The sequence below is a fragment of the Aspergillus pseudotamarii genome (assembly GCF_009193445.1).
Source record: "Aspergillus pseudotamarii strain CBS 117625 unplaced genomic scaffold BDV38scaffold_2, whole genome shotgun sequence".
NCBI classification, from domain to species: Eukaryota; Fungi; Ascomycota; class Eurotiomycetes; order Eurotiales; family Aspergillaceae; genus Aspergillus; species Aspergillus pseudotamarii.
The window spans coordinates 983,044-1,010,011 of NW_022475016.1; the positions used below are offsets into that span (position 1 = coordinate 983,044).

General features: G+C 47.2%; 9 protein-coding genes across 9 annotated transcripts; 4 read left to right on the forward strand and 5 right to left on the reverse strand.

The window, feature by feature from the left end:
• Window positions 1–608: 608 nt before the first annotated feature.
• BDV38DRAFT_277465 (aspartic peptidase domain-containing protein) lies at window positions 609–4,673 on the forward strand (the record flags this gene model as incomplete). The annotated part of the gene is made up of 5 exons (XM_032058495.1): window positions 609–779; window positions 832–957; window positions 1,025–1,144; window positions 1,217–1,337; window positions 3,076–4,673. The coding sequence occupies 5 exons, from the start codon at window positions 609–611 to the stop codon at window positions 4,671–4,673; spliced, it is 2,136 nt and encodes a 711-aa protein (XP_031919507.1).
• Window positions 4,674–6,457: 1,784 nt separating this feature from the next.
• Window positions 6,458–7,146, forward strand: BDV38DRAFT_67257 (uncharacterized protein). The gene has a single exon (XM_032063747.1). The coding sequence runs from the start codon at window positions 6,608–6,610 to the stop codon at window positions 6,989–6,991; it is 384 nt and encodes a 127-aa protein (XP_031919508.1). The 5' UTR covers window positions 6,458–6,607; the 3' UTR covers window positions 6,992–7,146.
• Window positions 7,147–7,286: 140 nt separating this feature from the next.
• Window positions 7,287–10,937, reverse strand: BDV38DRAFT_67264 (uncharacterized protein). The gene is made up of 6 exons (XM_032063748.1): window positions 10,697–10,937; window positions 9,995–10,631; window positions 9,683–9,919; window positions 8,851–9,618; window positions 7,943–8,790; window positions 7,287–7,880 (listed from the first exon to the last, which is right to left on the reverse strand). The coding sequence occupies exons 1-6, from the start codon at window positions 10,854–10,856 to the stop codon at window positions 7,633–7,635; spliced, it is 2,898 nt and encodes a 965-aa protein (XP_031919509.1). The 5' UTR covers window positions 10,857–10,937; the 3' UTR covers window positions 7,287–7,632.
• Window positions 10,938–14,257: 3,320 nt separating this feature from the next.
• BDV38DRAFT_277467 (uncharacterized protein) lies at window positions 14,258–15,472 on the reverse strand (the record flags this gene model as incomplete). Its single annotated transcript, XM_032058496.1, has 6 exons — window positions 14,258–14,266; window positions 14,344–14,428; window positions 14,477–14,853; window positions 14,906–15,270; window positions 15,319–15,376; window positions 15,428–15,472. The coding sequence occupies 6 exons, from the start codon at window positions 15,470–15,472 to the stop codon at window positions 14,258–14,260; spliced, it is 939 nt and encodes a 312-aa protein (XP_031919510.1).
• A 585-nt stretch (window positions 15,473–16,057) lies between these two features.
• Window positions 16,058–16,884, forward strand: BDV38DRAFT_233755 (uncharacterized protein). The gene has a single exon (XM_032053159.1). It carries the CDS (start codon window positions 16,189–16,191, stop codon window positions 16,516–16,518), a length of 330 nt encoding a protein of 109 aa, XP_031919511.1. The 5' UTR covers window positions 16,058–16,188; the 3' UTR covers window positions 16,519–16,884.
• Window positions 16,885–17,193: 309 nt separating this feature from the next.
• BDV38DRAFT_67369 (GMC family oxidoreductase) lies at window positions 17,194–19,133 on the forward strand. Its single transcript, XM_032063749.1, has 2 exons — window positions 17,194–17,500; window positions 17,561–19,133. Exons 1-2 carry the CDS (start codon window positions 17,297–17,299, stop codon window positions 18,953–18,955), a joined length of 1,599 nt encoding a protein of 532 aa, XP_031919512.1. The 5' UTR covers window positions 17,194–17,296; the 3' UTR covers window positions 18,956–19,133.
• Window positions 19,134–19,778: 645 nt separating this feature from the next.
• BDV38DRAFT_267354 (lipase family alpha/beta hydrolase) lies at window positions 19,779–20,624 on the reverse strand (the record flags this gene model as incomplete). Its single annotated transcript, XM_032056570.1, has 2 exons — window positions 19,779–20,132; window positions 20,196–20,624. 2 exons carry the CDS (start codon window positions 20,622–20,624, stop codon window positions 19,779–19,781), a joined length of 783 nt encoding a protein of 260 aa, XP_031919513.1.
• A 943-nt stretch (window positions 20,625–21,567) lies between these two features.
• On the reverse strand, window positions 21,568–23,309 carry BDV38DRAFT_267355 (uncharacterized protein; the record flags this gene model as incomplete). Its single annotated transcript, XM_032056571.1, has 5 exons — window positions 21,568–22,050; window positions 22,096–22,239; window positions 22,346–22,645; window positions 22,701–22,984; window positions 23,261–23,309. 5 exons carry the CDS (start codon window positions 23,307–23,309, stop codon window positions 21,568–21,570), a joined length of 1,260 nt encoding a protein of 419 aa, XP_031919514.1.
• Window positions 23,310–25,151: 1,842 nt separating this feature from the next.
• BDV38DRAFT_267356 (sugar porter family MFS transporter) lies at window positions 25,152–26,726 on the reverse strand (the record flags this gene model as incomplete). The annotated part of the gene is made up of 3 exons (XM_032056572.1): window positions 25,152–25,457; window positions 25,518–25,848; window positions 25,906–26,726. The coding sequence occupies 3 exons, from the start codon at window positions 26,724–26,726 to the stop codon at window positions 25,152–25,154; spliced, it is 1,458 nt and encodes a 485-aa protein (XP_031919515.1).
• Window positions 26,727–26,968: the final 242 nt, after the last annotated feature.

Consider the following 26,968-nt stretch of genomic DNA (forward strand, 5'->3'; position numbering starts at 1 on the left):
TTTTTTTTGGAGACTTTGGGAGGTGGAAGTGGAATATGTGGTTAATGTGTGATATAGGATGCGGTTGAGGTGTCAGAGTGTAGGTCAGGTAGAAGTCAGTTGGCGGACTGATGAAGATACTATTCTACATTTCTGAGCTACAAAAATTTTTTTTTTTTTTTTGTTTTACAAAACAAGGGGGGAGCTACCAATAGAATTGGTAATGGCAGATTAGGACTGCCCTGAGGTCGATGATTGAGCTGAGACTCGTGGGTTCTGAGAGGATCAGACAACCAATTGTAGGGCCACAAAACCAATAGTGTTGTCCCGAGAAGCAATATTGAAGATCGGCAATGACGACCTTAATCCCACGAGGGCCCCGATCCGATGAATCTGACATTAATTGGATTTAGCTGATTTTCCCGGTATTTACAAGCAGAGATGAGATCCCGGTGATCGATCGGTATAGTTGGGTTGGAGAGAAACTTGTATCTTTATCAGTTGCTCTCCTCCTGCCCTCCCCAAACTTCCAATTCACGATTCCATATTTCACACTTGAAGCCATTTCCACATAGCTACTATTACTCCTTCTTTTCCCCAGTATTTCTTCTCTGTCAACCTGATTCACAATGCAGTTCAAGCTCTCCGTCCTGGCTGCCTTCTTGGCAGCGTCCGCTTCGGCGTATGCTGAGGGCATTAGCGGTGCTGAAGTTACAAAACATCTCGAGTCCCTCACGAAAGGTGCCAAAGACCTGAATAGCCGCCTCCAGAGCAATCAGGACCCTGACTCAATTGGCCAGGTCTGTAGAGTATACAGCAGGGTTATTTGAACATGGACTGACCTCAATCCAGATGATTCTCAGCGGCGAAGAAAAGATGTCCACTGACAAGGACGATGTCAGCAATGCTTTTGCAGACTTTGGTACCAGTTCTGTCGTTCCAGAAGACCAGAACGCCGTTTGCCAATCCCTCCTTACCGTGGGTTTCCCCGACTACTAGCTTTATGGGTAGTAGAAAGATACTGATAGTTTACTGCCCGATGTAGTACTTCAACGCTGAACAGGAGCTCCTCCTAACTATCATTGAGAAGAGGAGCAGTGTCCAGTTTCCCCTCGCCACTGCACCCATTGTGACCGCACTGGCCGATGACCAGATAAAGACAGATGTATGTGGTTTCATGTATTCCTTTGAATGTGCTCTCTCCAAGGACCTTGCGACTGACCGTGTTATTTTATAGACTGTGTCGATTGACGTTTTTAAAATGGCTCCTACTTGCTCCCAAGACGTCAAACAGCAATTTTGGGTGACAAAGTCTGCTTTCTCAGAGGCGTCCATGAGATACATGCTTCCGTCCCTAGGTAAGTTTCCCAAATAAAAGCTGGAGATATGCAAGCAGCACGGCCTATCTGAAATGGAAAAAGGCAGCCGGCTAATACATACTAGGCGCCTAAGTATCAGCCCAACCAGTTGATTGCAAAAAATACTCAAAACTTTTGGTTTCATTGACTGGGCCTAAGTAATTTGCCGGCAAGCTTTCCTGGCCTTGTAGTTAAAGTCTTGGAAGAGTGGTAATGGGGCTACGATTTTCATTAACAACATAATCCCGGGACGTGCTTAATGATATATCTAGATACATAATCAAATTTAATTGTAATCCAGATAATTACTACCTATTCATGGAATCAGCCGCTCTAGCTTTCTTCTTCTATTCGTCCCGGAATTTGTATTGATATCGGCCATGAACTTGTCAGGATTGATACTAGTCATAGCTAGAATTCAGCCGCACCCAATGTATCATAGGTTTTCGGTTCCTAACTATAATCTATAAACCATATTTTTACCCATCTGAACCGATTTAATCCATCTCTGTATCTATTATCTATATTTTACGGAATCTTGTCTAGTGCAACTTAATCCAAGGCGGACAAAGAATATCATAGAATGACGATAGCCGATTCCCGGATGGCTAGCACTTGAAGGATTATTCTATGTAAACAACTCAAGCTGGTAATAGATGAATATAGCAATTAAGTAATAATATTAATTATGAAGAACTAAATTAAACATCTAAATAAGTTTGTTTATATCTCCTGTAATTCTATACTCCCATATCATATACTGATATTATTAGGGGTGTCACTACTACAATACACATAACCTTTTATAAACTGGTATCAGTTTCTCTGGCGCCTATTGGCTAGTACTACGTTATATAACAATTGAGTATATATACTTAATTGGTCTAGCCTTTTAGTCATGAAGTGTGCTTGCAACTATGCTAATAGTTACAAAAAATAAGCTATGGCAGGACTATACCGCAGCAACCGCATCTGCCTGCTCCAAGGCATTTCTAGAATATTGGAACTAATCATTCTATTCTGATAACAAGCAGTTGGTCCATTAACAAGGGTAATACTAATGTAGGAATTAATTGGGGCAAACTTAGACCTGAGACGCCGACGCGAAGAATGCTGGGACTAAATTATGCACATCGCGACATCAGGCACCTGAGGTAAGTTATGAATACGCATACCCATACCGTTTCAATTACTCTTTAATATTCATCTTGGGATATGAGAGAATATAGGTGTCCGTGCCTCTGGTCTGAACCTGGTCTTAGCCAGTTAGGGTTAATCCCACGCGGCCTGCCTTCCTAGCATCAAATGTCCGACCACCGATGTAACCATCGAATGGACTGTCAACGGTCTAGATGGCTTACGGCGGAACTGATCTAACCGGGTTGAGGATCCTTGCACTTGAATAACTCTCCTGAAAGAGGCTTAAGCTGTGCAGGGATACCAATCCGCCGTTATTGCTCCTCCATTTAGAATAGTTTTGTCATGCATGACAGTCTTGCAGAAAATTAAATCCGAACACATGTCTCACTCTGAAGGCAAGGGATGTGGAGTAATCTTTCTTACATTCTCCCTGGCATGCCACTCTACCTTTATTTATCCCTCATCTCCCCCGCTGTCCCGCCCCTCGAGCCAGCGAAGTGACTACGATTATACTAATATTATGATATTATGATGCGGCTTCTATGTCTTCTCCTTTTCATCCTCCAAGATGCTACGACTCATGCGGCAAATCCCCTAGTGATGAAATGGTCATCACAGGCATACGGCCCAGACGGTCCATGGCAAGCTGTGACGATAGCAGTGGGCAGCAATAAACAGTCAATCGATCTTTATCCCGGAGCCAATGGAGCCACGACCATCTTCGTCGACTCGATCTGCTCGAACACAACCCTCTCGACAACATGTTATGCAGCACGCGCCGGCACGTACAACCAGAGCGAATCAACCACGGCCGTGGCCTTGAATCGGAGCGCGTGGGAGACGTCTTATTGGAACGTACAAGGAGGAAGTATACAGGGGTTCGTTAGTGATCAGGTCGATGTTGGCGCTGTTGTCCCAAACGTTAGCCTGACGGCAGTCTATCAAACATACCAGACCTACCCCAATGGCAAGGGTTATCCGGTCCCAGTTGGAAACCTAGCAATCGGTGGGCCGCATTTAAAAGATGTGGCCTCAGGGTTAAGTCTCAACATGATCGCAGCGGGGCTATACACCTCTGAAGGAGACAGCCGCATTCCATCTTACTCGTACGGAATGCACATTGGGTCTGTCGAGCCAGCTATTCCAGGATCTCTGGTGTTAGGCGGATATGATAAGAGCCGAGTTCTTGCAGGGGTGAGTTCACAGTCAGTAAGCCTGTCGTCTTATTCTAGTGGCCTGTGGCAGATTGTATTGAAGGATATTGGATTGGGCGTTGCCACAGGAGACTCGCCGTTCGACTTTACGAGCAAGAATGAGCTTTTCATGCAAAGCAACGGCGCCGTACTACCTAAACCAGTCACGATTGACCCTACAAAGCCCTATATGTATCTTCCTGAAGCCACCTGTGATGCGATCACTTCGTCGTTTCCTGTCTCGTTCGACAATGGCTTGGGCCTGTACATCTGGGACACGACCCACAGTAACTATGCGAATATTACGTCCTCCGCGACATATCTTTCCTTCATGTTCAGGAAAGATGGTCTTAACGATCAAACGATTACAGTCAAGGTTCCCCTGAGGCTCCTTACGCTTACGCTACAAGACCCGCTGGTCGATCGCAACGCAACATATTTTCCCTGTTTCCATTCCACTGATACACCGGTTCTCGGTCGCCCTTTTCTCCAGGCTGCATTTGTTGGTGTGAATTGGTTCGAAGGGAACAACACTGGTACATGGTTCTTGGGCCAAGCTCCCGGTCCAGGTCTTCCTGAGGCGGATATAACAACTATTAATATCGAGGACACCACTCTTGCCGCATCAAACACCTCTTGGGAAGAGAGTTGGGCTAAATATTGGTCTCCTTTACCAGTATCCGGCTCCAATAACTCGAATAATTCGAATAGCTCCACCAGCTCCACTGGTGGTCTTTCCACAGGGGCAAAAGCCGGGATTGGAGTTGGAGTTGGAATCGCAGGAGTTCTCCTCATTGCTGGGGTGGTATGGGTCGTGATGATGCGGCGACGTCGCGACCGTAATCCCGTTGTTGTCGAGGAAAGGAGGGCCCAATCTCGAGGATTCGCTGAATTACCTGTTTCGACGAAGCAAGCTGGGTATGCAAGAGAATTGGACACAAAAGACAATGTGCAGCCGCAAGAACTGGTGGGCGCGCAGCAACCACGGCATGAGCTAGAGTGAGCTGCCATCTGTATTTGTAACTCCTATGGGGAAAAGCCCCTTCTTAATGGCCATTGTTTTAATTGTGATGTCGTATGGCTATGAACAGCTAGCCTTGGACGCAGCAGAGATAAATCCACAAGTTAGAGGGGCAAGGTAAGTGCCACTTGCTAGACATAATGCATAGAGGACCATGTGGGTGCCGCGTTCGTGCGTGAAGTACTGCAATGTTGTTAACAAGTAGCACCAGTGCACCGACTACTACCAACCGGGGGTTGTATACTGCATCCGTCACAGATACCTCTGGCAACGCGTCAATTGAAGCGACGAAGAACCGACGGATAATACTCCGTCCAACCCATTCACCGTTTGAGGCTATGATATTCATAGAACACAACGTACAATCGTCCCCACACAAGACAGAATATAGGTTAATCCTTTGCCATACTACGGGAGCAAAGGGCTGCCAGAAAAGCTTGTGTGAAACAGAGAAATTCCCGAGGAAGCGATGAAAGATTCAAAATTCCAAGACGGGAGGTTCGTTACATGGTAAGAATTTATATCAAGATTTATATACTATACGGTTGCCGCCGCTCGGCCCATTCTAGCCCAATCGCACTCTTTGCCCCCAAAGGGTTTGACGCAGATCCTAGATTATGGACCCCAGTATAGAGTAGGCATAACCGCCATGTGCCCAGCGATATTGTATCTCACGTCGAGGAACCCTTGTTTCCTTCACACGATTGTGCCGACGTTCATTCCCCTCATCTTACCATTCATTTGCGCAGAGGCGATAGAACGAGCTCGACCCATGATACCACGTGAATTATATACGAAGCTTCTTGATGGGGACTCAGAGTGACGTCACTTCAGCACCTCGCGTCCAGGTCACCACAGCCGTTAAGATGTCCTGCGGCATTCCTTACTGTGCGATGCAACGGGCATGAGGGACAGTCAACTTGCGTAGTAAGTAATCAGCTGTCTGAATGAGTAAGAGTGCTCTGACGATTATTGACAAGCTGGTTGCGCGCGATGCAAGAAACGTGTGTGTTCACCTTCGTAACTACTTTCTTTCGATTTTCTTTACTTGGTCGACGACGAGACGTACTCAGAAAGCTGACATATACAAGCGAATTGCAAGTGACGAGAATATTCCCTCCTGCCTTCAGTGCTCAAACAGATCATTTATTTGCCCCGGGTACGAGGGCTGTAAAGTGGTCGACGAAGCACGAGCTCAAGGCCCCTGATAGGCAAGATGCCAAGGATTTAGAGCCTTTCTTAAGCCAAAGGTCAAGCCCACAGTGATCTTCCGATCAAGTGGAGAAGCTCCATGCCGTATTGCAACCTGACTTCCATCTGTCGTCTGAAGATACTTCAATCCAGAAGGAGGCTGCTAGTCAAATTGTCACCAGCTTCCCGGGTCCGGACTACTCAAACAGGGACTCGCCGAGCATGACAAGCGAATGCGCTGCCGACTGTTGTGTGCTATGTAAGCTATGTTCAGGCGATCGTCGGACTATCTGCGAACACAACTTCAGCCCGCATCGGACAAAGTCCTACAGATAGTGTTACGGAGATGCGATTGTCCCTTTGGGGAGAAATGGAGAGCTCTCGCTACCTTCTCACTCGGCAGACGATTACACATTGCTGGTTGAATATTATTTCGATTGGGTCTGTCGTATCATGTCAGGGTTCGATTCGCCAACAAACCCATTACGAGTGTGGATCGCAGCACTTCTGTCCCAAAGCACTGTAATCCACCATTGCGTTTTATTAATTTTGGCAGCGCACCTTGTATAGCAAGGGAGGTAGTACGTACACTGGGTTTAACTCAAAACACGAACACCCTCTTGTGTTTTGCGACCGAGACTGCTCAGATAAGAGAACATGTCATATCCGGTGAACGTCCTACAAGAGACTCAAGCTCAGTCACCGTATTACTTCTGGGTATAATTATGCTGGGAGTGACTTCAGTGTGTGCTTCTTGTTCCAATTTTATTTCTGATTGTAGCTTACCTTGCGTCAATCCAGTCTTGGTACGACTGTGCTTCATTCGGCTTGGGACATCTCATAGGAGCACGTGCCTTGTTTCGGGCACGAAGAATCAAGTGTCAACCCTTGAAACGGAGTCTGAGCTATTCTGTTCCATTATCTGTCCCAGGTTGGGTGGACTTTTGCAGAGAGCTAGGCATATTGAAGCTTTGGTATGTTGGCATAAAATACCGGCAGCAGAAGCACCTAGAAGCACAGGAGACGACCTTACTCCAGTCGGCCATTTTCAGACTCTAGCCAGGGCTTACCAGCTTTCAATCCTTTTGGAGCTCTATCGAATGTCCTGAGTTGATATTCGAGGAACCATCACTGTCATTATCCTTTCCTCAGAGGAAGCGCAACTATATCTAAAATGTCACAGTCAACTACATGGATTGGCCATTGACATTATGTCATTGATCGCATCCATCCCCGAGACCTCAGGAACTCGAGCTGTACAAACGCTGGCTCTTGTTATCGCCAACGGTACGCTTCATTGTGGTAGTACCGAATATGTCGGAGGCATACGGGACGAAAGCTTTCTTGAATCGCCCTTGGGTACAAAGGAAGTGATGATATTCTGGCGCTCGTTTGTAATGTCCCGGTTACAAAACTGGCTCAGTATGTAGGGCTGGACACAGTGCGCCGCGCGCGTATGATCATCGTGGAAATATGGGAATGAGAAGAACAGAGAACTTGGCAGCCGACAAAGAACTCGACGAGTCTCAGTGCCTTAAGTGTACATTGGACTGATGTGATTTCTGATAAAAGACTGGAAACACTGCTAGGATAGTAAAAGATCGCAGATAGTAGCAATGTGTTGCCGTAAGCAAAGCCTGCCAACCAAAGGCATCCACCGGCACGAATACGGCGACGATATCGCATTCATTGAAGCTAGATGCACCTGTGACGGCTGAGACGATTTCAATACTGTTATTTGTTCACCACCTTAGACTGCATGGGTGTAGTCCTTCATATACAAGCGGCTATATCGTTTATTCGACTTTTTCAAGTCTTTTTCAATCTCAATCCATCTCCTGGATACCTCTGCTCTTTCGGGGACTGACGACTCTCGCATCTCTTGGAGCCCCTGCGAAATACGACCCACGGCAATCAGACATCTTTGATGTTTACCTAGCGAGTCATTGATATCTCTGAGCATCCCACTTAGTGGATACCCTACCAGACCCCATAGCCCTAATGAAGATCAGCTTGTATACAACAAGATCACAGAGAGATTCCCTGCCTATTTCACGTACCCGCGGTGGGCTTGAGAACCACTCCACCCACTGCTTTCCCGATCCCCTTGAACAGCCCTTTCACACCGTCATGCTTGAGACCATAACGTGGCTGCGTTCCTAGGCCTGTGATGCCGAAGTAGAATCCATCTCTGAGCTCCTGTGCAAATGTCAGCATACTTGGCCAAGCTAGTGCTTGTACGATTGTTAGTACCTTTCCAGCTGCCCTGAATCCGCTTCGAAGACCAATCACCTGGGGGATGTCGTTTACCATTGGGTCGTTATACAATTTTGGCGCGTTGTGGAAGCCTCTGGCCATGCTCAGTGACACATCTGTTGGTAGCCATATGATGCACTTCAACAACTTCTTTGACATTTTGCTTCCGTGAAACATAGCCTCGTGTATAATATTGAATTTAGGTGGTTTTGAGGGGACCATTGAGCTGCTCATTGTCTTGGCCTTTTCGAGCTGGAGATCTCTTTTTCGTCTTATGCTCGAAACCTTTTCGATGCTGTTAACATGGCTTTCACTATCCTCATCAGTGGTACCTTCCTGTGGACTCTCTCTACGCAGGCCTTCGTCATTCTCGTGTTCATCAAGTTCAAATTCTATCTCCTGTCTTTCAAAACTATTCTCTCGGGGTGAGCGATCTAGAGAAGAGATTGCTGCTCGACATGCTGCTTGGTGATCCAAATGTTCATGGGGTTGGCCCATTGTGCGAGCTGCAGAAACAATATCAAGTACGATCTCCCTTGGCGCATCTGCCAGCCCAGTCACGAAGTTTGCAATGGCCCCAAGTAGCACCTGAGCGCTAGCAGTAAGTGGGCCAGCAGGATCACGAAATGTATCGTATTCCATTGGACGGTGTCTGGAAGTGGAATTAGTCAAAAATCATCGCCATTTGGTGACAGTGTTGGAGAAGACTTACAGCACGAGATGGTCTGGGCTAATTTTGCCTGATTCCACCAGAACCGCTGCCGCAAATGCACTTAAGTTAATTTTAGTATGCTTGAGATGCCAAGCCGCTGGCCGATTCGGAACTACAGAGCATCTGAGTGACTGGACATCAAGATGTCGATAAAAACTATACACTCCATGGCGCACACCAGACTCTTCCTGCATGTTCCTCGCGATCGCCTGCGCCCTTTGGAAAGTGGTCACTTCTAGCGCCTTCCCTATTGCGTCGGAGAGATTCTGCAGGGTCAACTGTTTATGAGGTATTGGTGATGGCCCAGCTCCTGCTCGCGCGACAATCTCTCCCCAAAATTGCTGGTCTCCAAAAAACGGGATAATTATAGTCGGCCGACCTAGAGAGAGGCCTGCCGCTGTGGTACCAGCACCACCATGATGGATCACACAGCTGACATGTCGAAACAGCCAGTCGTGGGGGCAGTTGCCAATGATGAGAATATTTTCTGGCACATCCACTTTGCCCGCCCCAAGATTCCCCCAGCCTTTCGAAACGAGAGCCCGCTGTCCGGTTTTCTGAACTGCTCCGAATACAATTTTCGTTAGTTTAACGGGATCATCTACTACGATAGAACCAAATCCGATGTAAATCGGTTTTGGCCCTGCGTTGAGGAACGCATCTAGTTCCTTTGGCGGCGTGTAGCTGGTTTCTGCTGGGAGGAAGCCAAAGCCACATACGTCGATCTTATCATCCCAATCGGGGGGCTTGGGTAGCAATGCCGGGGACCTATTGTCGAGCGTTCTCGTTAATCATATGGAATAGCTTTGCTGACTAGGAATGGATTGCTCACCATAGATACGCATGCGGCACGTGCAGTCGGTGTAGCAAGCTTGGGGCGGTTATGGCATCGATAGGTTGGAGTGCTAAGGTATTTTTGCGGAGCGTGTTTAGAATATCTCCCAAGCCTTGCCACACCATAATATCCACGACCCCGTAGGAAACAAAATTTGCGACAGTCGGTTTGTAGTTCCGGGGGTGAACAATGGCTAACGGGTGGGGAAAGGACTGTGTTGGTGACCAGGGCATTCTATTATGCATTAAGTGGGTTCAGTCTATTGTGCAAAGGCCAACCGGGACTTCATATGTGAGAGGGTTAGCTCACGTAAACATGACATGGAGAGGGATGCCCAGTCGTTGTGCACAATGAATATGGGCGAGGCTCGGAGGGTTGGCTATAATGACATCCGCCACAAAGGGGCGTTGTCGGTAATCCAAAGTCTCACTCCATGGGTCCTCTTTGATTTGGTGTAGATCTGTCCCATCACCCATCTTAAAGCAGGATTTCCAGCATCCATTGAAGATTTCCTTCATCTCACGCCGACGCCTCAGGATGGCTCCGCTCCGTATTGTCTTGAGTCCTGGTAAAAGGCCCGGATTTTTCACCATGAAAGCCATCAGCTCCGTCGGGTCTCCTCCAATACTGAAGAACTCTAGACCGCCCTGGAGAACGAACTCCCGGAAAGCCAAATGCGTAGCCAATCTGACACGGTGACCGTGTGATTTCAGTTCTCTCCCTAGTGCGACAAATGGCTGGATGTCGCCTCGAGAACCAATCACCTGAATGACAATGTTTAATTGCAGCGGAAAGTTCTTCACCTCATTGTTGGGGATACGCCGTTCTGCATGATCTGTGTGGTGCAGCCTCCCGTCTGAACGTATATCCGGGTGTTGTATTTGTTTCAATAGCCCTGCAAGGTGCGCTTTATGCGGATCGATATCGATGTCTATCCGGCCATCCCCTATGGTAAAAGGTAAAGCGCGGTTAGGGCAAGGTGTATGCAATTTATCTAAACACACCACTCACCGAGAACACGAGTGCCGACATTGAATCTATCCTGGAGAAATCCCACTTTTTCCTTGTCATCTTGGAACCGCTCAGTACCATTTTCTGGCCAACCATCCAACCTAGTGATCCCCATTCGCTCGGATAACCCTCCTGTAGTAGTCGACGCTACCGCGGCCATGATGGACAGTATCAACAGTAATGCTACCCGTCCGATGGTGGATGATCAGGAAAAGTGATGGTCAAGATGGGTGAAACTTCCACCGCGCCGTAGGTTCTTGTCGCACTCATTTGGCACCTGAATATGATATCTGCTCATGTGATCTTCTTTTGACAGTCTGACAAATCCGAATACATACAAACCGTTATGGTTGCACCCAATGACGTCAGTAGACCCGTCTGGACTTTGGCTAGATTAGCCCTATTCGAAGTATCGCCACGAGCGTTCAAGATGAGTAAAAAGACCACATCATCCTCTTTGGTCAGCGTTGGGTCAAGCCAAAGATCAGCTATCGCCATGGAACGGCTAAGTCAAGTTTATCCGTTCTCTTGTCCGCAAATGCTACGATTTTGCCAAGGTTCTATTTTCCGGGTGTTACCCAAAAATTTGATATATATTAAGATACTCCTCTTTTCTAAAAGGTTAGGTCTAGCATCTAGGGTTTGACTATAGAGGATATAATCTTATTATATTAATTTCTATTTCTGGTGATTATATTACTAAACTGGTTTCCTTTTAGTAACGCTAATCATTCTTCACTCAACATATACCTTCTAACAGTTGTAAACCTAGGGGTTAGATATTTCTAAATAGTTTGTTATTTCAATATATTTTAGAAGAGGGAGGGCAGACAAATTGGTACAGGTGGTATTCATCCACGTCTGGTAAGCTGAATCAGGCACTTTCATCTTGTTACGATTACATCAAGTAGTGGGGGAATGATTTGGATACTCTGAAGAGCCAAGATAGACTGCCTTGAATTGAATTGAACTGTATTGAAGAGTATCGAAGCTTGGCAGCGTGAATGCATCGAACATTCCCTTTTGTTGTCTGATTCTTCTCTTCATCCTCCCTTTGCTCCTCTCCTTTCCCACTACTACCCTCACTATCACCATCACCACCATACCCTCCACCTCCATCAGCTCCTGTTTTGCGCATGCAGCTCCAGGATAGTTATCTCCAGACAAAAGGTTAATCAGGAGATTCGGCACCTAAAAAAGAGAGATAGCGAATATTCAACGACATTGAGATTTCGAGAGCCGAAATCTAGAAAGAGCAACGGTAGGCTCTCGAAGCCGAAGACTCTTGTCGTGTTTTAAGTATGCCTTAAATCGTATTTTACTTGCTCTTGCTACTCTCTTGACGTACTAACTGCTGTGTCCAGGTCAAATAGTCGAATACAAGCACGACCTCGAAGTCATATATGGGATTCTGTTGTATGATGAACAGACTCTTTTTCTTAGGCTGTATGAGGATCATACAACAGGCTGGCAAGCTCAATATAGGCCGGTCATTTACCACAACACATCATATCCCTAAGGATATGTACTATGCGTCAATGTATTTGGTTCCTTGCCGAATGGGCTCGTACCGGTTCGAAGGCCAGCAATCTGCCTCCCAAAGCACAATGGATCCTCGGCTAAATCCGACATTAAGTTTCCGCGGATATGAGATACTGTTTGAAGTATCTGATTATTGAAAATACTGCTATAGGTATCTGACCTCGGGCCTAGTATCAGAAGGTAACTTGTTGTCTGGCTAAGAGCAGGCATCAAGGACCCGAATGGGTGCTGTCCCCGGCCGGGGCTCGCACCTCATCGCTGTGCTGGAGTCTAGTAGCTTGTCGTAAGCGAAACTAAGACAATCCTTTTGATCTGTGTCTAATTCATTCTCTATCATTCTTGCAGATATTCCGCATAGTCAACTTCGAAGGCTCTAAGCTTGCAGATTGATACATATGAGTAATATCTTGGTATTACACCACATAATACTCGAGGTTTGGATGAAGGTAATACCAGACGCCTCATCGTTAAAGACCCAGCCCTCTTCACCCCAATTCTATTCGTATCTACCCGATCAACACTCACGCTACCAACGCCATTAATGCTCTTTCCAGAAGAGGTACTGGCTCAGCAAGGGCCTTGGGGTCCCCTCATCTCCCTCAGTTTAGCAACTCAGTGCAAAGGTTGTGGAAAAATCTGAGATCAGCGGCTGAGAGAATATGCAAGTGCTGGTGAGTCTGCTACACCGGCGCTGAGTTCGAGTGTGGTAGTACAAGCAATCCTTACTAGCAAGCTGTGAGTATCACCCATCTCCAGGTTTCCTGCGGAATATTCTCTGTTGAGACGATCTGTATCCTGTTGCCTGTTAAGTCTTACTAGAGTTAGAGTACGATTAGCCATCCGAGCCTGTCAGTTTGTCAGTCATAATAACCCTCATATATCGACATAAGTGACCTCGCCAATGACACAATGGACACAAACTCTCCTACCGTGTACCTGGGTTGGAAGGTTAAGTACCATTGTAGTTTCGATAACTGAAGATAAAATTTTAATAAAGTCTCTTCTCACTGTCAACAGTTGCTCGACCACCTTCGCCAAATCATCCAGCCACCCGTGCCTTGTGCCTTCTAGGCCGGTGTTGATTTTTTTTACCGACGTTGAAACGCTGGAAACGTTTATTCTTGGATGTGAAAAATCGACCTTTCTCCTAGATCTTTGTATGCATGCATGCACCGCGATTCCGTTACTTTTGGGCAGAGAAGCCATCACGGGCCCGTACTCTAGGAGATCGCCGCCAGAATGTCATTGGCCTGGCGCTTAAATGAGACAGCAAGGGATGCGTTGTTAAGAAAAGGCAATTTCACAGGCTCCTTTCCAGCTTTTTGGAGGATTTTGGAGGATTTTGGAGGATTTTTGGTCGCCGGACTAAATGAAACGTTGGCATGACAAAATATTCACAGATCTAACTGATCCCACTAAACAAGGGGATTAAACCGTCAATTTGCATTTCACCAGATATCCATCGCATGTGGTCGGCTGGAATTTGTGCCTTTAGACCTCTAGGGTACAACAGGGATAATACTACAATTGAGGTAGAGTGGCACTGGCAGCCGGCGAGGACAGCGGAAGATCGAATAGCTGTTAACACGGTTCTGGCATCACCTGGAAATATGAGCCAGGTTAGGACCCCGGATGGATTGTAAGACCTGTCAAGTCCGACGACAAGTTCACCTTTTCCACCACAGACCCTGAAATGATGCCTCTACCTTTGAAAGAACTGCTAGGTACGGCATTTATATTAACCAGAATTGTGAATCTTTTTAGGGCAGGCGATCCGACAGATATAATTCAGTGGGATTCTTCGGACAGAGAGACCCTAAAGATCACGTATCCCTACGTGGCTGGCTAGCACCAGTGGAGAGGAATTGGAGGAAAATTTTTAATCATTAAATTACCCCTACATAGACTTTTGTCTGGTATAACACCAGTACATACAACCCTAGGGTGTGGAGAACAGGGCTTCGCGCCCGCTCAGCCGTACTCAAGCCATATATTACGCGTGGTCAGTAAGTATAATAATTACTCCCGCTATAGAGAAGATGTTAGCGACCTAGATGGAAAGACCGTATGCGTGATGATCATTGTATTGCGAACTATATGCTGACCCTAATATTAGTCCACCAGACCGTGTGCTGTAACACCTTCTTCGTCGGGTGTGCAACATCTTTGCATAGTTGTAAGAAGTCCTTCCTGGGATTTGCATTAGCAATGTAGACGAAAGAGGGGATATTAACATACCAAGTGGGGAATTTCAAGGTCGAGCTTCCAGCCAGAGAATCGAAACAGGCGTGGTATTCGATATCGGAGAGCCGTGCTAGAAATCCTGGTCTTCTTGTTGGACACGGCTTGGAGCCGAGAACGCGCGGGCTCTCTAGCTGAGGGAGTGACCATATGCTCAACCATTTCGAATCCAACCTGAGATATTTTCCGACCCGATCCCCATTGTTGTTATCCTCTGGGGTTGGGTAAAAATGGAGGCGCAGTGTATTCATATTATTTGATCTGCGGTTAAAGTCCATGATCACTTCCCAGTCACGAGATCCAACCCTCGAGACACGCTTTGCAAAAACTGCCATTCGCAATTTGAACATATGATCGAGGCCACGCCCCAAAAACTAACTCAACACAGACATCGTATGGTATTTGTTTTGAAATTAATATACATACCTTGTCCGATTTGACGTTGATTATGTCTTCGGCGGACATACAATTGAAAACAGCCTCACCGTACGCCGTTTCAGCGCACCTCCCCCATCTATCCATCCAAAATGAAGAGGCTACCACCGAAAGAACATTGTGGGCGTGTGAGCTTTGTATTCCATAGCGATCCTGGATCCATTTCCCGAATCTTGCAGGCTTCAGCCATGTATTCCTTTCGCTGTCCTGGATTTCACGGCGGGCCTGAAGAGCTCCTAGGAGGTTGTATCCATCTGCCTCTTTTTCGTATACATCACCGTTATTCGAGCGGAGGATGGTCAAGGTAGTCAGATCCCAGGGGTCTCTATCGAATATATCGACCGCCCAAAAGTTTGCTTCGTGGCTGAGCTATTCAATTGGTCGTCCGTCTCGAGCCTTTCCACCCTCGGTGGCCGCCCGACTTTGTTCAGCTCGAAGCTTCTGCAAGACTCCGCGTCTGTGCTGTCCCTGGATTAGCACAGCTGGTGTGCAATCTGCAAGTCACGTTTTTACCCGAATAAAGTCAGGCCATGTTGTGCCTTCGGCTAAGGTGGCCATCGACCACACAGTATCCTACAAAGGCATAGACGAGTTGAGTAGTCCCGCCAGATATTATTAGGCCAGGATTTAAATACAGTCATATTATATTAAGGAGACTTTTAGCCCTATCTCCCAGTAGATCTGCAGGCGCCCGTGGTAAAGGCTTGGACTCGCTATACAATATAATCCTCATCGCGCTCTTGCTTCATGTATGTCTCCATTTCCAAGTGGTTGATATGAATGGCGATAGTTCCAAGGTAAAGTTTTCTTGTAGTGATATGTCCTTTGACATCGGCTAACAATTATATAAACCCTGAAACTAAAACTGTGCACTTGAATCATTCTCACCTACTCTCGTTATTAAATACTGAAAATGACAGATTGGCCACGCAACGTACTATCTCTATGACCATGGCAGATGTTTCGAAGAAGTGGTTCAGATATATGAACTTCAATACATCTGTCGGGAATTAACCAGTAGGCAAGCCAATAGTTGGGTTTGCAGATTATAAACCAGTCAGCCGATATTCTTGTTCGCAGATCCATCCATCAAGGGACTCGTCTAATGCTCTGGTGCAAGTAAAAATAACGACAATCGACAAGGGTTTCGGCGCGCTTATTATAATACATCTGACCTATTCTTACGACCTAACTAGGCTTGCTGACTTCCTATTTAGTTGTTTACCGCCGCCGGCGTTGCCTGGCTCGTTGGCACCGTGACCAGCAAGCCGTTCATGCTCTGCCTCTATCTCTCCCTCTTCCACACTTCTCAACGAGACCGTTACATGATCTTCGTGTGCTGTGGATCGGCAACAGCTTATAATATCGCCTTCCAGGCCGCATTTCTCACGCAGTATCAGGCCATCTGGCAGGGATGGAAGCCCATGCCTGGCGGACAGTGTCGGTCTGGTTTTCCCGCAGAAGTCAACTCGATCGGCCTTAATATTTCGCTGGAAACGGCGATTACACTTTGCCAATTTTCACCATTTAGAAGCTTCAAATGCCCCTCAGGACTGACCAGAGATCTATTTATAGCTTCGTTGCGATCATGGTCTGCTGACTAGTATTAACGCTGCAGTCCGACTCCAGCGCAGACTTCGTCTACGGACTCGGACGCATTTTGCTGACCAATCTCCTGGAGCTATGGCTGAGTATCATCGTGGTCTCTCTGCTGACCCTGACACCTCTTTTCAAATGCTACGCAAATCGCCCGGTACCGCAGCGATCGAGCAGTGCTGGCGGCCACGTCCGGCTTCGTGAGGTGCAGCACACGATCGGGAGCACGCCGGTTAAATATCATCGGAAGGATTCGACGGTCCATTCGGCGCGAGAGGAAGGCTTGGAGAAGGGGGAGGAGGAAGTGGGGACGAGGGGGACAGGTATGGCTACTCAACCAGAATCAAGGCTTCTGGGGAGTGAGCGGAATGGCCGAGTCTGCCCATAAATGAGATTCACGCCCGGCGAATGATTGCATTGGACGAGGAATCTGGCCAGGGACACGAACAGACTGCACCGTGACATCAGGAATACTAGGTTTGGACTAGTAGGGCTTAGACCATTGGTGAGACAATGATTTGAAGGGTTGGGCGTTGGCGCCATCCATTTTTAGTTTGGTTTTGCTTATGTGTACAGTAAGATAGAACTACTGGGGTCATTGGTTTAGCCGAGTCCAAATTACTTTCAGATGAGCCTTAAAGTTCCCCTCATTCCTACCTACTTTAATAGACTGGTCCTCTAGGTGTATACTCATCTTTTTAGATGTATTGATGCTTCATTTGCCCTCATTTCGGTTACCCGTCTTACTTCATTGCATCGGCGACTGGGTTTAGTTTTATTGCAGACATGGAAGAGGCAGACTATGTTATCGTCGGTGGCGGTACGGCGGCCCTGGTTGTTGCCTGCCGACTGTCGGAGAACCCAGACACGCGCATCGTTGTGCTGGAGCGCGGTGAAGATGTATCAAATGATGCTCGCGTTCAGAACCCACTGGTGTACGAGTCTCTGGCGGGCAGCGAGATGGATTGGAACCTCAAGGTGGCTCCGCAGGTAACGACGATCTCCACCCCCTCTGCTGACATTAGCTTTGCGCTAAAATGAACGGACCAGGCTGGACTGAACGGTCGAGAATTCAACCAACCGGCGGGGAAGGCCCTGGGTGGGTCTTCGCTGATCAATGGTTGCATCTTCCTACCCCCGGCTGCAGCGGTTCTCAATGCCTGGGATTCGTTGGGTAATCCGGGCTGGAACTGGGAAACGCTGGCGCCCTATTTTCAACGGGCTTATACTTTGCATACCAGGACCGGGGGCCCGCAGCCTAATACAGCTGGCCCAATCCAAGTGAGCTACCCAGTGTCTACGGAGAGAGCCGACACCACTCTACTCGACGCATGGAAGCAGACATTTAAGGAGCATGGCTATGGTTACGCCGACGAATTGGTGTCGGAAGGCGCAACCATCGGTACACGGCCGCATACTGCCACCATCGACCCGGTGTCTGGACATCGCAGCAGCGCAGCGAGCGGATATGGCGCCATTCTTGCGTCTCGTGCTAACGTCCACATCGTCACCGGTGCCACCGTAACTCGTATCCTATTCGAGTCGTCTGCACCGAATGGCAATCCCACTGCCACGGGAGTAGAGGTCCAGATTGAAGCGCGGGGGACCGTCCTCGTCAAACCTACCAAAGAGGTGATTATGGCCGCGGGCGTGTTGAATAATCCCAAGATTCTCGAATTGTCAGGTATTGGGGATCAAGCTCGACTCCAAGAGCTGGGCATTTCACCACTCGTCCACCTGCCTGGCGTAGGAGAGAACCTGACGAACCACGCCATGAGTATCCTGACGGCCCCGGTGAAGGCACATGCGGACATCCAGGATGTCGCCCCGGGAATGAAAGCCAACGCGCTCATCCGCCTTGCGCCCGCAGAAATGCAAGAGATTCTTGATCAGGCCCACGAGAGCCCATATCACACGGCTGTTGCAGGGATCCTGAATAGCCCCAACGAGGCGTCCGCCTGTATACACTTTGCCATATACCCCGGTAATCTCGCTGTTATAGGCCTTTTCCCCTCCTTCCCTTTCTCCAGGGGCAGTATCCATATCCAGTCAGCAGACCCAGCTAGCAACCCCCAGATTGATCCAAAGTACCTGACCAACCCGTCCGATCTCGATTCGATGGTCCGGCACGTTCAGCACTTGCAGGCAATTCTCCACTCCGCCCATCTCCAGCCCTTTATCGATGTGCCACCGCCCCAGGACGGAGAGACGCTGGCCCAGCTAATGCGCGATGCCATGGTTATCCCAACGGCCCATCCGTGCGGTACCACCGCGATGCTGCCCCGCGAGAAAGGAGGCGTGGTCGCGCCGGATCTGACGGTCTACGGCGTCAGCAATGTCCGAGTGGTCGATGCAAGCGTCTTCCCCATTATACCGCAGGCGAATCCCATTAGCACCGTGTATATGGTGGCCGAACGGGCCGCGGATTTGATCCGAGCGCCTTGATCAGCCCATGTTGTGCTTTCCCTCTCCATTCAGTCTTGGTGTATTCATGGTGCTGATTGGTAGGGGATAGTAGACTAGTTGTTTAGGTTTGATAATAAACTCTTTCTAAAATAAGAGAACATCGTTACATCCACGTGAAAGAATTGCTCGTCAAGAAGGGAGTGGATACATATTAAATCGCAATAAATGCATCCCTGCGGAACGCAAACGATTGGGCAAGTTTTCAAACTAGGTCGGACGATGAGTTAACGCTACAAACGCACATCCACGGAGTAATTATCCATTCAATCCTTTCACAACGCTGGTGTTGGTCGAGCAAAAAGGTACCATACATACATGGCTCCCTACCCTTACCCTAACTCTGACACAAACGTCCATCCTCCCATTCTGTCCGTCGCTCGGGCCCAACTGCCGTACGTGCGTAGAGCAATTGATTGCCATCATATTTATCCTTGATCAGCGCTAATCGATCATAGTTGGATCCGCAGAACGTTAGTTGCCTGTCAATCGGGTTGGTTGGGGTCCGCCTCGTTCAGATATGGGGCGTCCACAGCCGCTAATTGTGGCACCAGCTCATTCGTCATGTAGCTGTGACTCCCTATCCCTCTTTTTATTATAAAAATATGTTTAGCTCACAATATCCTGTAGAAAGGTTTGGAATTTATTCTTGAGATAATCACTATTGAAAGGCCTTTCAACTTGACCAGCCCCGTCTTATTTTAACAAGATATCAGCTGTTGCTAATAGTTTCTAAAGCAAGTCAACTTGACTGGTGCATATTCCGAGTACTGCACCATGCTGTGGATACTGGATACGCCACCATTCACTTAGCCCTAAAGCCATCAATGAACTTGATAATCTGCTCCGCCAAAGCCTGAGGCTGGCTCACAAATGGCATATGTCCGGTCTTAAAGTCCACCACTTCCCATTCGACCTCGGACTTCTCCAGCCACATATCCTGCAGCGATGAAGGGTTACAGCAGTCGTCCAGGGTACGCACATACGCTCTCCTACCATCAAATGCACTCTCCGCCCAGGCAGGGGCAGTGGCGGGGGTTTCAAAGGCTCGGAGTGCGTGTGGCTGCATTAGCGTCTCCAATTCGGGCTCAAGGGCACGGTCGCAATCATTGTACAAAACCTCCATCGCCGGTTCGATGACCGCAAGCCCCTGAGATGGCTGGGAACAGAATGATTAATCCCCTATGGTTTATGATCGCGGTTTGTTCTGGGTAGACCATACCTTGTCAACTTTGATAAAAGGAGGGTAAGCGCCGCCTACAGCATTCAAGAGAGATTCTCCATCCAGAGTAATATTGCCCGCCACGTAAATCAGGCCCATGACGCCAGTAGATTGACCTTGGGCTCTTCTGGTCCCCTTCGCAAGTTCTTTTGCGGCACCACCTGCAACAACACCCCCATATGAGTGTGCGATGATGACGACATCTTTACCGTGCTCGTTCAAAAGAGGTAGTAAGACGTTGTCGCGCAAGAAAGCAATATCCTGAGCAGAGGACACTTTGGCCGGATCGGAGGGATTGCAACTAGGGTATGACCCTGGGTGTGTTGCGTATCCTGCTTTGGTCAGATACGGTAGCAATTTCTCGAAGCCTTGAGGGGTGCCGAAGGCACCTGGAACGATGACTATCACCGGGAGGTTCGCCGAAGACATAGTGGAGGGGATTTTGAGTTGAACACCGGTTGCAACTGTGGTATGTAGAATATTATTGCTAAGAAAAAAAAAGCTGAGAAGTCCGGATAGCTACCAGGAGTAAGCTAAAGAAGGCGGAGTGGCGGATTTAGTTTGATTAACTAATCTTGCTAATTTCAATGTACCCTCCCAGGATATTAATACATATACATACCTAGGTAGTACATACAGGTAGGTGGTAATTCATATACTCGAACATGTACCTGCAGGTGTGGGACTAATAAGTAGTAGTTGCATACACTATACTTATCTCAGTAGGTCGTTCAAGGACGTCGACCAATGTTACCATCAGCCTATTATGGGTTGCATGACAGACCGTGGGGGCGAAAGGATTAGTGGAGCTTTACTTTACCTATACTAGTGACAGATGTTTCTTTGTTCTTTTGGGGCTAAAATAAAACAACTCGCATACAGACTGTACTAAATTCGGGTCCGATACTGGGGATCTTTGCCGTTGACTCGGGCCGAAACCTTGGAAGCAACCATGGAATATCGAACTCTTGGTTCCAGGCGCAGTGCTTAATGCACCACCCTATCTATCTCTATAATATGCCGTCCTTAAAGATTCCCATTAACATTCTTGCCACAGGGGTCTGTATGTTCAGTATCACTGTAGTAAGTGTTATTTTCCCGCCCTCTACTCGGTAATAGCTATAAAGGTTTGGAATGAATTTCACTGCGATGAAGAACTCAATAAACCATGTAGAAGACAATAAATGAGCACAATTTGACTTCAATGAAGCTAGTTAGCTCACAGCACGATTCCAATCGCATGGCTAGAAATCGACCAGATGCTTAACAACCCTGCTGTCGAACATCACATAAAACGAAATGATGGATCCTTGTATGATAAAGTACGAGGATCCACATAGACATGCACCATCTCGTACAGAACACGTCGAAATTAAACAGAAAGGACACTTTTTCCACCATCAGAGGTCAACCGTTCCCGGACTTTTATAGGCAAAAAGTCAGAACCAAGTCTGTGGAACTCTACTCGGCCATCCTCCCGTGCTCCGACCTTGACAATAGCGCTCGGCGCGAATAACAGGGCTTCGCCAACGCGAAGACGGACAATATCGTCAAACGCTGAGGTAGAATAGATCTCGGCCCCTGGTTCTTCCATCTCGCTACTATTATTGCCGGAACCACTCTTTGAAGAGAAAGGGTCAGATGCAGCCGCTGCAAGATGTTTCTGCAACGTTCGAAGCCACTCAGGGGAGGTAAAGCGATGAACAATTGTAACCGAGCACAGATTCAACAAAGCGGTCGAGACGGTGGGCTCTTGGGTAGAGATGATGACTCGAGTCCCAAGGTGTCGTTGAAGACGAACTGCGGATAACAGGGTTTCTGTGAAAGTCTGGGCCTCTGCAGAAAGATTCATATACTTCATATTCGTTAGAAATATCTCTAGACCAGGACAATGACATACCTTATGCGCTTCATCGAGGGCAACTACACGACCAATAGTTGGGTCTTGTTCGAGGAAGATCCCGAGGCATATATTGAAAAGCGAGCATGCGGTCTCGGGGGATATGCATGGACAGGACATATCAACAATGGTTAAACGGCCAGGCTAGATTCTTTAGCACATACCAAGGCCGAGGGGATTCGCTACTTACCACTGGATCCCATATCGAGCCCTTTGCCACATCTTGGTTCTTTGGCTTCTTTATATCCACTTGCCCAGGAGGCATAAAGCTCTCTAGAGTATCCAGTCGTTGCTTTAAAGGTGCCAATTGATCCCGAGTTAACCCAGAACGCATGATTGTATCCTTGAACTCTTGATAATTAAATGGTGCCCCTGACTCCTGTTGTTTGATACGCAATTCGCGAAGGACTCGTTTCACCGTATGTATATACAGTGGTATCTGCCCCTCATTCTGCGCAACAGCCATCAAATCCATCATCCGTTTTGTATTCAAATGGCTCTGGTCCAGTTGTAATGGGTCAACTGGGATATTAAATCTCGAATAGTAACCCTATATCCTGGATGTTATGATATTTATCTATTAGATGATGGCGAAGAGCACTTACCCGCATGGTTTGAAGATTTGTGGGGGAGCAAAGTACTCTGACCTGGACATCTGAGTGTGATGACAAGAAGGCGGCTTCACAGGGAGATCCCACTGTGTCACTGATGAATGTATCATAGTGGAAGACCAGCCCTGTTAGCGGATTGGGCAATCTTCCAACCTTTGATGATATCAGACAGGTTTCCAAAAGGCAGGATAATGTATGACTCTTTCCAGAACCCTGGGAGCCACATATAAAGATGCTGGAAGGGTGTGAAACATTGAACAGTAATCGGGGGTCCTCATCTAGACTCCCAAGAGAGGTTTTCTTTCGGTAAATGTTTTGCAAAAGAGGGCTCGACCCGGCTAATAACCCAAACTGTGGGATTTTAGGGCTATCTCGTTTTTTGTCAAGCTTTGCATGATAAGCTAAAACACTGCTTGAGATAATCGGTGAATACATGGATTCGTCTGAGATCACCTCGCCTCCATGCCCGGGTTTCAGAAGGCTTAGATGGTATTGTATGACCTTATCGGAGAATATTGGCTCTTTCAGAGCCACGTCAGATAAAGTCGAGATACATGAGGTGGTCCCGGAGGCTGAGCTAGTAAAATCTTCAATAGATCCCATGTTTGTAGGTGGTTATTCCTCGGTGTGATATGGATTATATAGTCGGATATGGGAGAATCGACGATGTTTTGAAATGTTGAAAAGTTCTGGGTCCTTGTCCACATTTATGCTATATGTGAAGGAGAGGCCATGAGCATTCGCAAGTCACATACCCTATATCGTTGTCCGAATTCCTTTCTAAATAGTGTCGCAACCGGCAACATTAATGCAATAATGCGCTGTGAGGTGAAATATTGACCAGATCTGCATACCACCGCTTACTGGTATTTTAGCCTTAGAGATTCATTGTTGAACCTTGCCTTGCACGTTTTAGAGGTGTCTCTACGAGAGACTACTTCGAATTACGCAATACATTCAGTTATATGAACGTATAATACAAAGCACTGTAGTGGATCTTTACACTGTGTCTTTATCGATATGATAATGTCGTGTAGTAGGAGAGGAATTACGGGGATACAATCTCTACTTCCGAGAAGCTTCACCATTGTAGACTTCGCTTGTGTATGCCAGTCAATCTAAGTGTGGGCCTTGGTAGGCACACTATACCCCATACAGTAGTAAAGACACCGAGGTATTCATAGTACCCTTTTAATATAGAACGGGCCTGATCAGTTCAATAGGCATCGAGAAACATGAGAGCGACTATCGTACTGATCCCACCCCCTGGCCGTTAATATCGCAATATCGTAATCGAAATCGTCATTTTATAAACTTGGAATAACATTAACTAGGATGTTACGTTATGAGTAAGGGCCTCCTGCAGGAAGGTCGTTATAATCTCGTTGTACAATGCCCTACTACTCCGCGTCCGGCCGCTATGACGCAGTCTTTACCAGTATACATGGTCTGCAGACTATGGGGACAAAGACTAGATGTGTATGATACTGGCAGCTCCAGCCCTTCCTCGGGTGGTGTTGGGGCGCATCCAACATTCACCATGTCTTGGCTTGCTGCAACTCCACTGTGCCACTTCCCAAACGAGAGGTTCCCGTCCTGAGAGTTTTTTAGTACCAAAACGAGTATAGAGTTGCCAGTAAGGCCTCCGAAAGATATCGACATTTAACACATACTTCACAGCAAGTGAAATTAGGGATAACTAGGGCAAAACTGACAAATACTGTAGTAGTTAGACGGAAGATCAAAAATATGTCTCTGAGAGATCGGCCATGCCAAAGAATCAGATCACAATAATAGATTTTCCTGTCGCTACTTCTCAAATGCGAAGCTATTGAAGTTCATAGGTACCTAGCGATATCATATGTAAGTTACCTTGAAGCAAGCCATTCCTAATTGTTAAAATTGTACCAGTTGTTACAGACACCCTTTCTAGCTAAGATAGTGAAAAGATATTATATTATTATAATATGGATATAAGACTTTACACTGATATTGATTCTAGATATATAGACTTAGTAGAATTATAGACTGAGCTATTGATTACTAGGTAAAGAGGGTTTGCTAGTTAGCTAAATATAAATCAATAGATCCATTGCTATGTATTACTAGAGTAGCTTTTGTTAGTATAGCAGTGAAGATACACTTTCTGATCCTTTAGTTAAAGAATATTCAGGTCCCTAAAGGAGGACCTGAAGCGCAATTAAGAGCGGCGAGACACCCACAACTGGTCTTAGGTGAGCACAGTCATACTAATGCTGTCGTAATTTTGATATTTTAATGATCCTTTTTTGGATTCAGGTATGTGTATATGTAATCTACTACTTATGGAGCTATCCCACGATGCAAAACAAAGATAGCACTCATGCTGAGTGGACCAGACCCAAAGGAAGAATAACAACGACATAAGACGAATAAGATGCCATGAATTCACACCGACAGCTACAACTAAGCCTTTTCATCCAAATCCTCAGTAGGCCCAGTCACGGTGACATGAGCATCCTTGCGCGCCTCAAGTACATCATTGTCACCAAACAGCTCATCCATCTGCTCCAGCGTCCGATTTCTAGTCTCAGGAAAGAAAAAGCAATAGCAAACGGCAGCGATCAAGTTCCACGCGAAGAAGAAGTAGAAGAAACCGAACCCGAGAGAGTCCAGAGCGATAGGCGCACATTGAGCAAACACCAGGTTCAGACTCCAGTTTGTGACCGTTGAGAGGGAGTTTCCGCGTGCTCGGATCTCGACAGGGAAGATCTACGTGTGTGACGTTAGCCTGAAACAGGTATTACAAATGATATCACGAGAACCTCATACCTCGGCGGGATAGACCCAAGATATAATGCCGATCATGGTATAGAAGAAACTGAAGACAAAGTTCATCGCCACCATAGCGCGGAGCGCATTGCTATTTGGAGAAGGGTCGTCTGCCAAGACATAAAACTTGGACAGAATCGAGTTGACCAAGAGTGCACTTGCCATACCGCCAGCGGAGACGACAAGGGGCTTGATGCGGCCGATTCTGTCGAGGAGCCATAGTCCGATGACACAGTAGACTATGGATAGACTTCCAGATATCCCGATAATTTTGAGCGACGTTCCAGTGTCGATACCAAGTATTTGGTATATCTGGGGTCCGTAGTAGTTGCTTTGCTGGTCAGCCAGGACTATTCAAATCAAGACTGGGAATCCACAGTAGTCATACATGACATTGATCCCAGATAGTTGGCCAAATGCCTGAACACCCATCCCCAATATGAGTCTCCGGCGCCAGGATGCCCTGGATATCATTTCCTTCCAACTGCTGACAGCCACCTGTTTTTCAGCCGTGATGGTATCGACAATCTCTCGGAATTCGAGCTGTATAAAATCACCATTCAATCCGTTGCCGTGCAAGCGTTCAAGCATGGCTTTGGCCTCTTCATATCGCTGTTTTTCAACCAGCCATCGTGGAGACTCGGCCAGAAACCAGATCCCAGATCCCATGATAATACCAGGCACAACTTGAAAGGAAAGGGGAAATCGCCACTGGAAGTGACTATCGACTTGGAAGCACCCATAGCCGAGCCATTGGGCGACGAAGAATCCCCATGAAAGCATGAATTGCAAAAGACCAGACAGCTTTCCACGATCCTCAGCTGTTGCGATCTCAGAGCAGTACATTGGAACGATAGCTGAAAGAAGGCCGACGGAGAACCCTGCGATAAGCCTTCCAGTGATCATCATAGGCACATTCACAGCACCACCTTGGAGCGCACTACCAATGACAGAGATAACTGAACCGATGAAGACAGTTATCCGTCGACCAAACCTGTCTGCGAGAAACGAGATAGACAGGGCGCCCAGTATGGCGCCCCCGGTAAAGGAGGAGACGATTCCTCCTCTTTCTGACGAAGAGGGTTCTCCCATATACTCGATAAAGTGCGGCTGGGCGATTGTGGAGGAGATTATGCCACTGTCATAACCAAAGAGAAAGCCACCAAGGGCTAGAAAGGTTGCCACACCGGCGGTCTTGAGACGACCCATTGTGCTGATCACTGTAGGTGATCGTAGCGGTGATTAGTGAGACATAGTATCCATCAACGAGATAAGTGACTATGTAAACGGTGGTTATATATGGCACCGTAGACCTTTATCCTGCCTTCCTCGTATTCGGGCGCACCTGTACCGAGATGGCTTTTTTACCATACCTTTGCGACTTTAGGATAGTTGAGGCCCGCCGATGTTTGTCTACAGGGCATACAATTCATGTGATTATCAGGGTCTAG

Coding starts and splice junctions, on each gene's coding strand:
- BDV38DRAFT_67257 (XM_032063747.1), top strand. CDS start 6,608: ATGCTGGGAGTGACTTCAGTGTGTGCTTCTTGTTCCAATTTTATTTCT.
- BDV38DRAFT_67264 (XM_032063748.1), bottom strand. CDS start 10,856: ATGGCCGCGGTAGCGTCGACTACTACAGGAGGGTTATCCGAGCGAATG. Junction 9,920..9,994: donor CCTCTCCATGTCATGTTTAC/GTGAGCTAACCC, acceptor AATGCATAATAG/AATGCCCTGGTCACCAACAC. Junction 8,791..8,850: donor AGCCCAGACCATCTCGTGCT/GTAAGTCTTCTC, acceptor TTCCACTTCCAG/ACACCGTCCAATGGAATACG.
- BDV38DRAFT_233755 (XM_032053159.1), top strand. CDS start 16,189: ATGCTCTGCCTCTATCTCTCCCTCTTCCACACTTCTCAACGAGACCGT.
- BDV38DRAFT_67369 (XM_032063749.1), top strand. CDS start 17,297: ATGGAAGAGGCAGACTATGTTATCGTCGGTGGCGGTACGGCGGCCCTG. Junction 17,501..17,560: donor ACCTCAAGGTGGCTCCGCAG/GTAACGACGATC, acceptor TGAACGGACCAG/GCTGGACTGAACGGTCGAGA.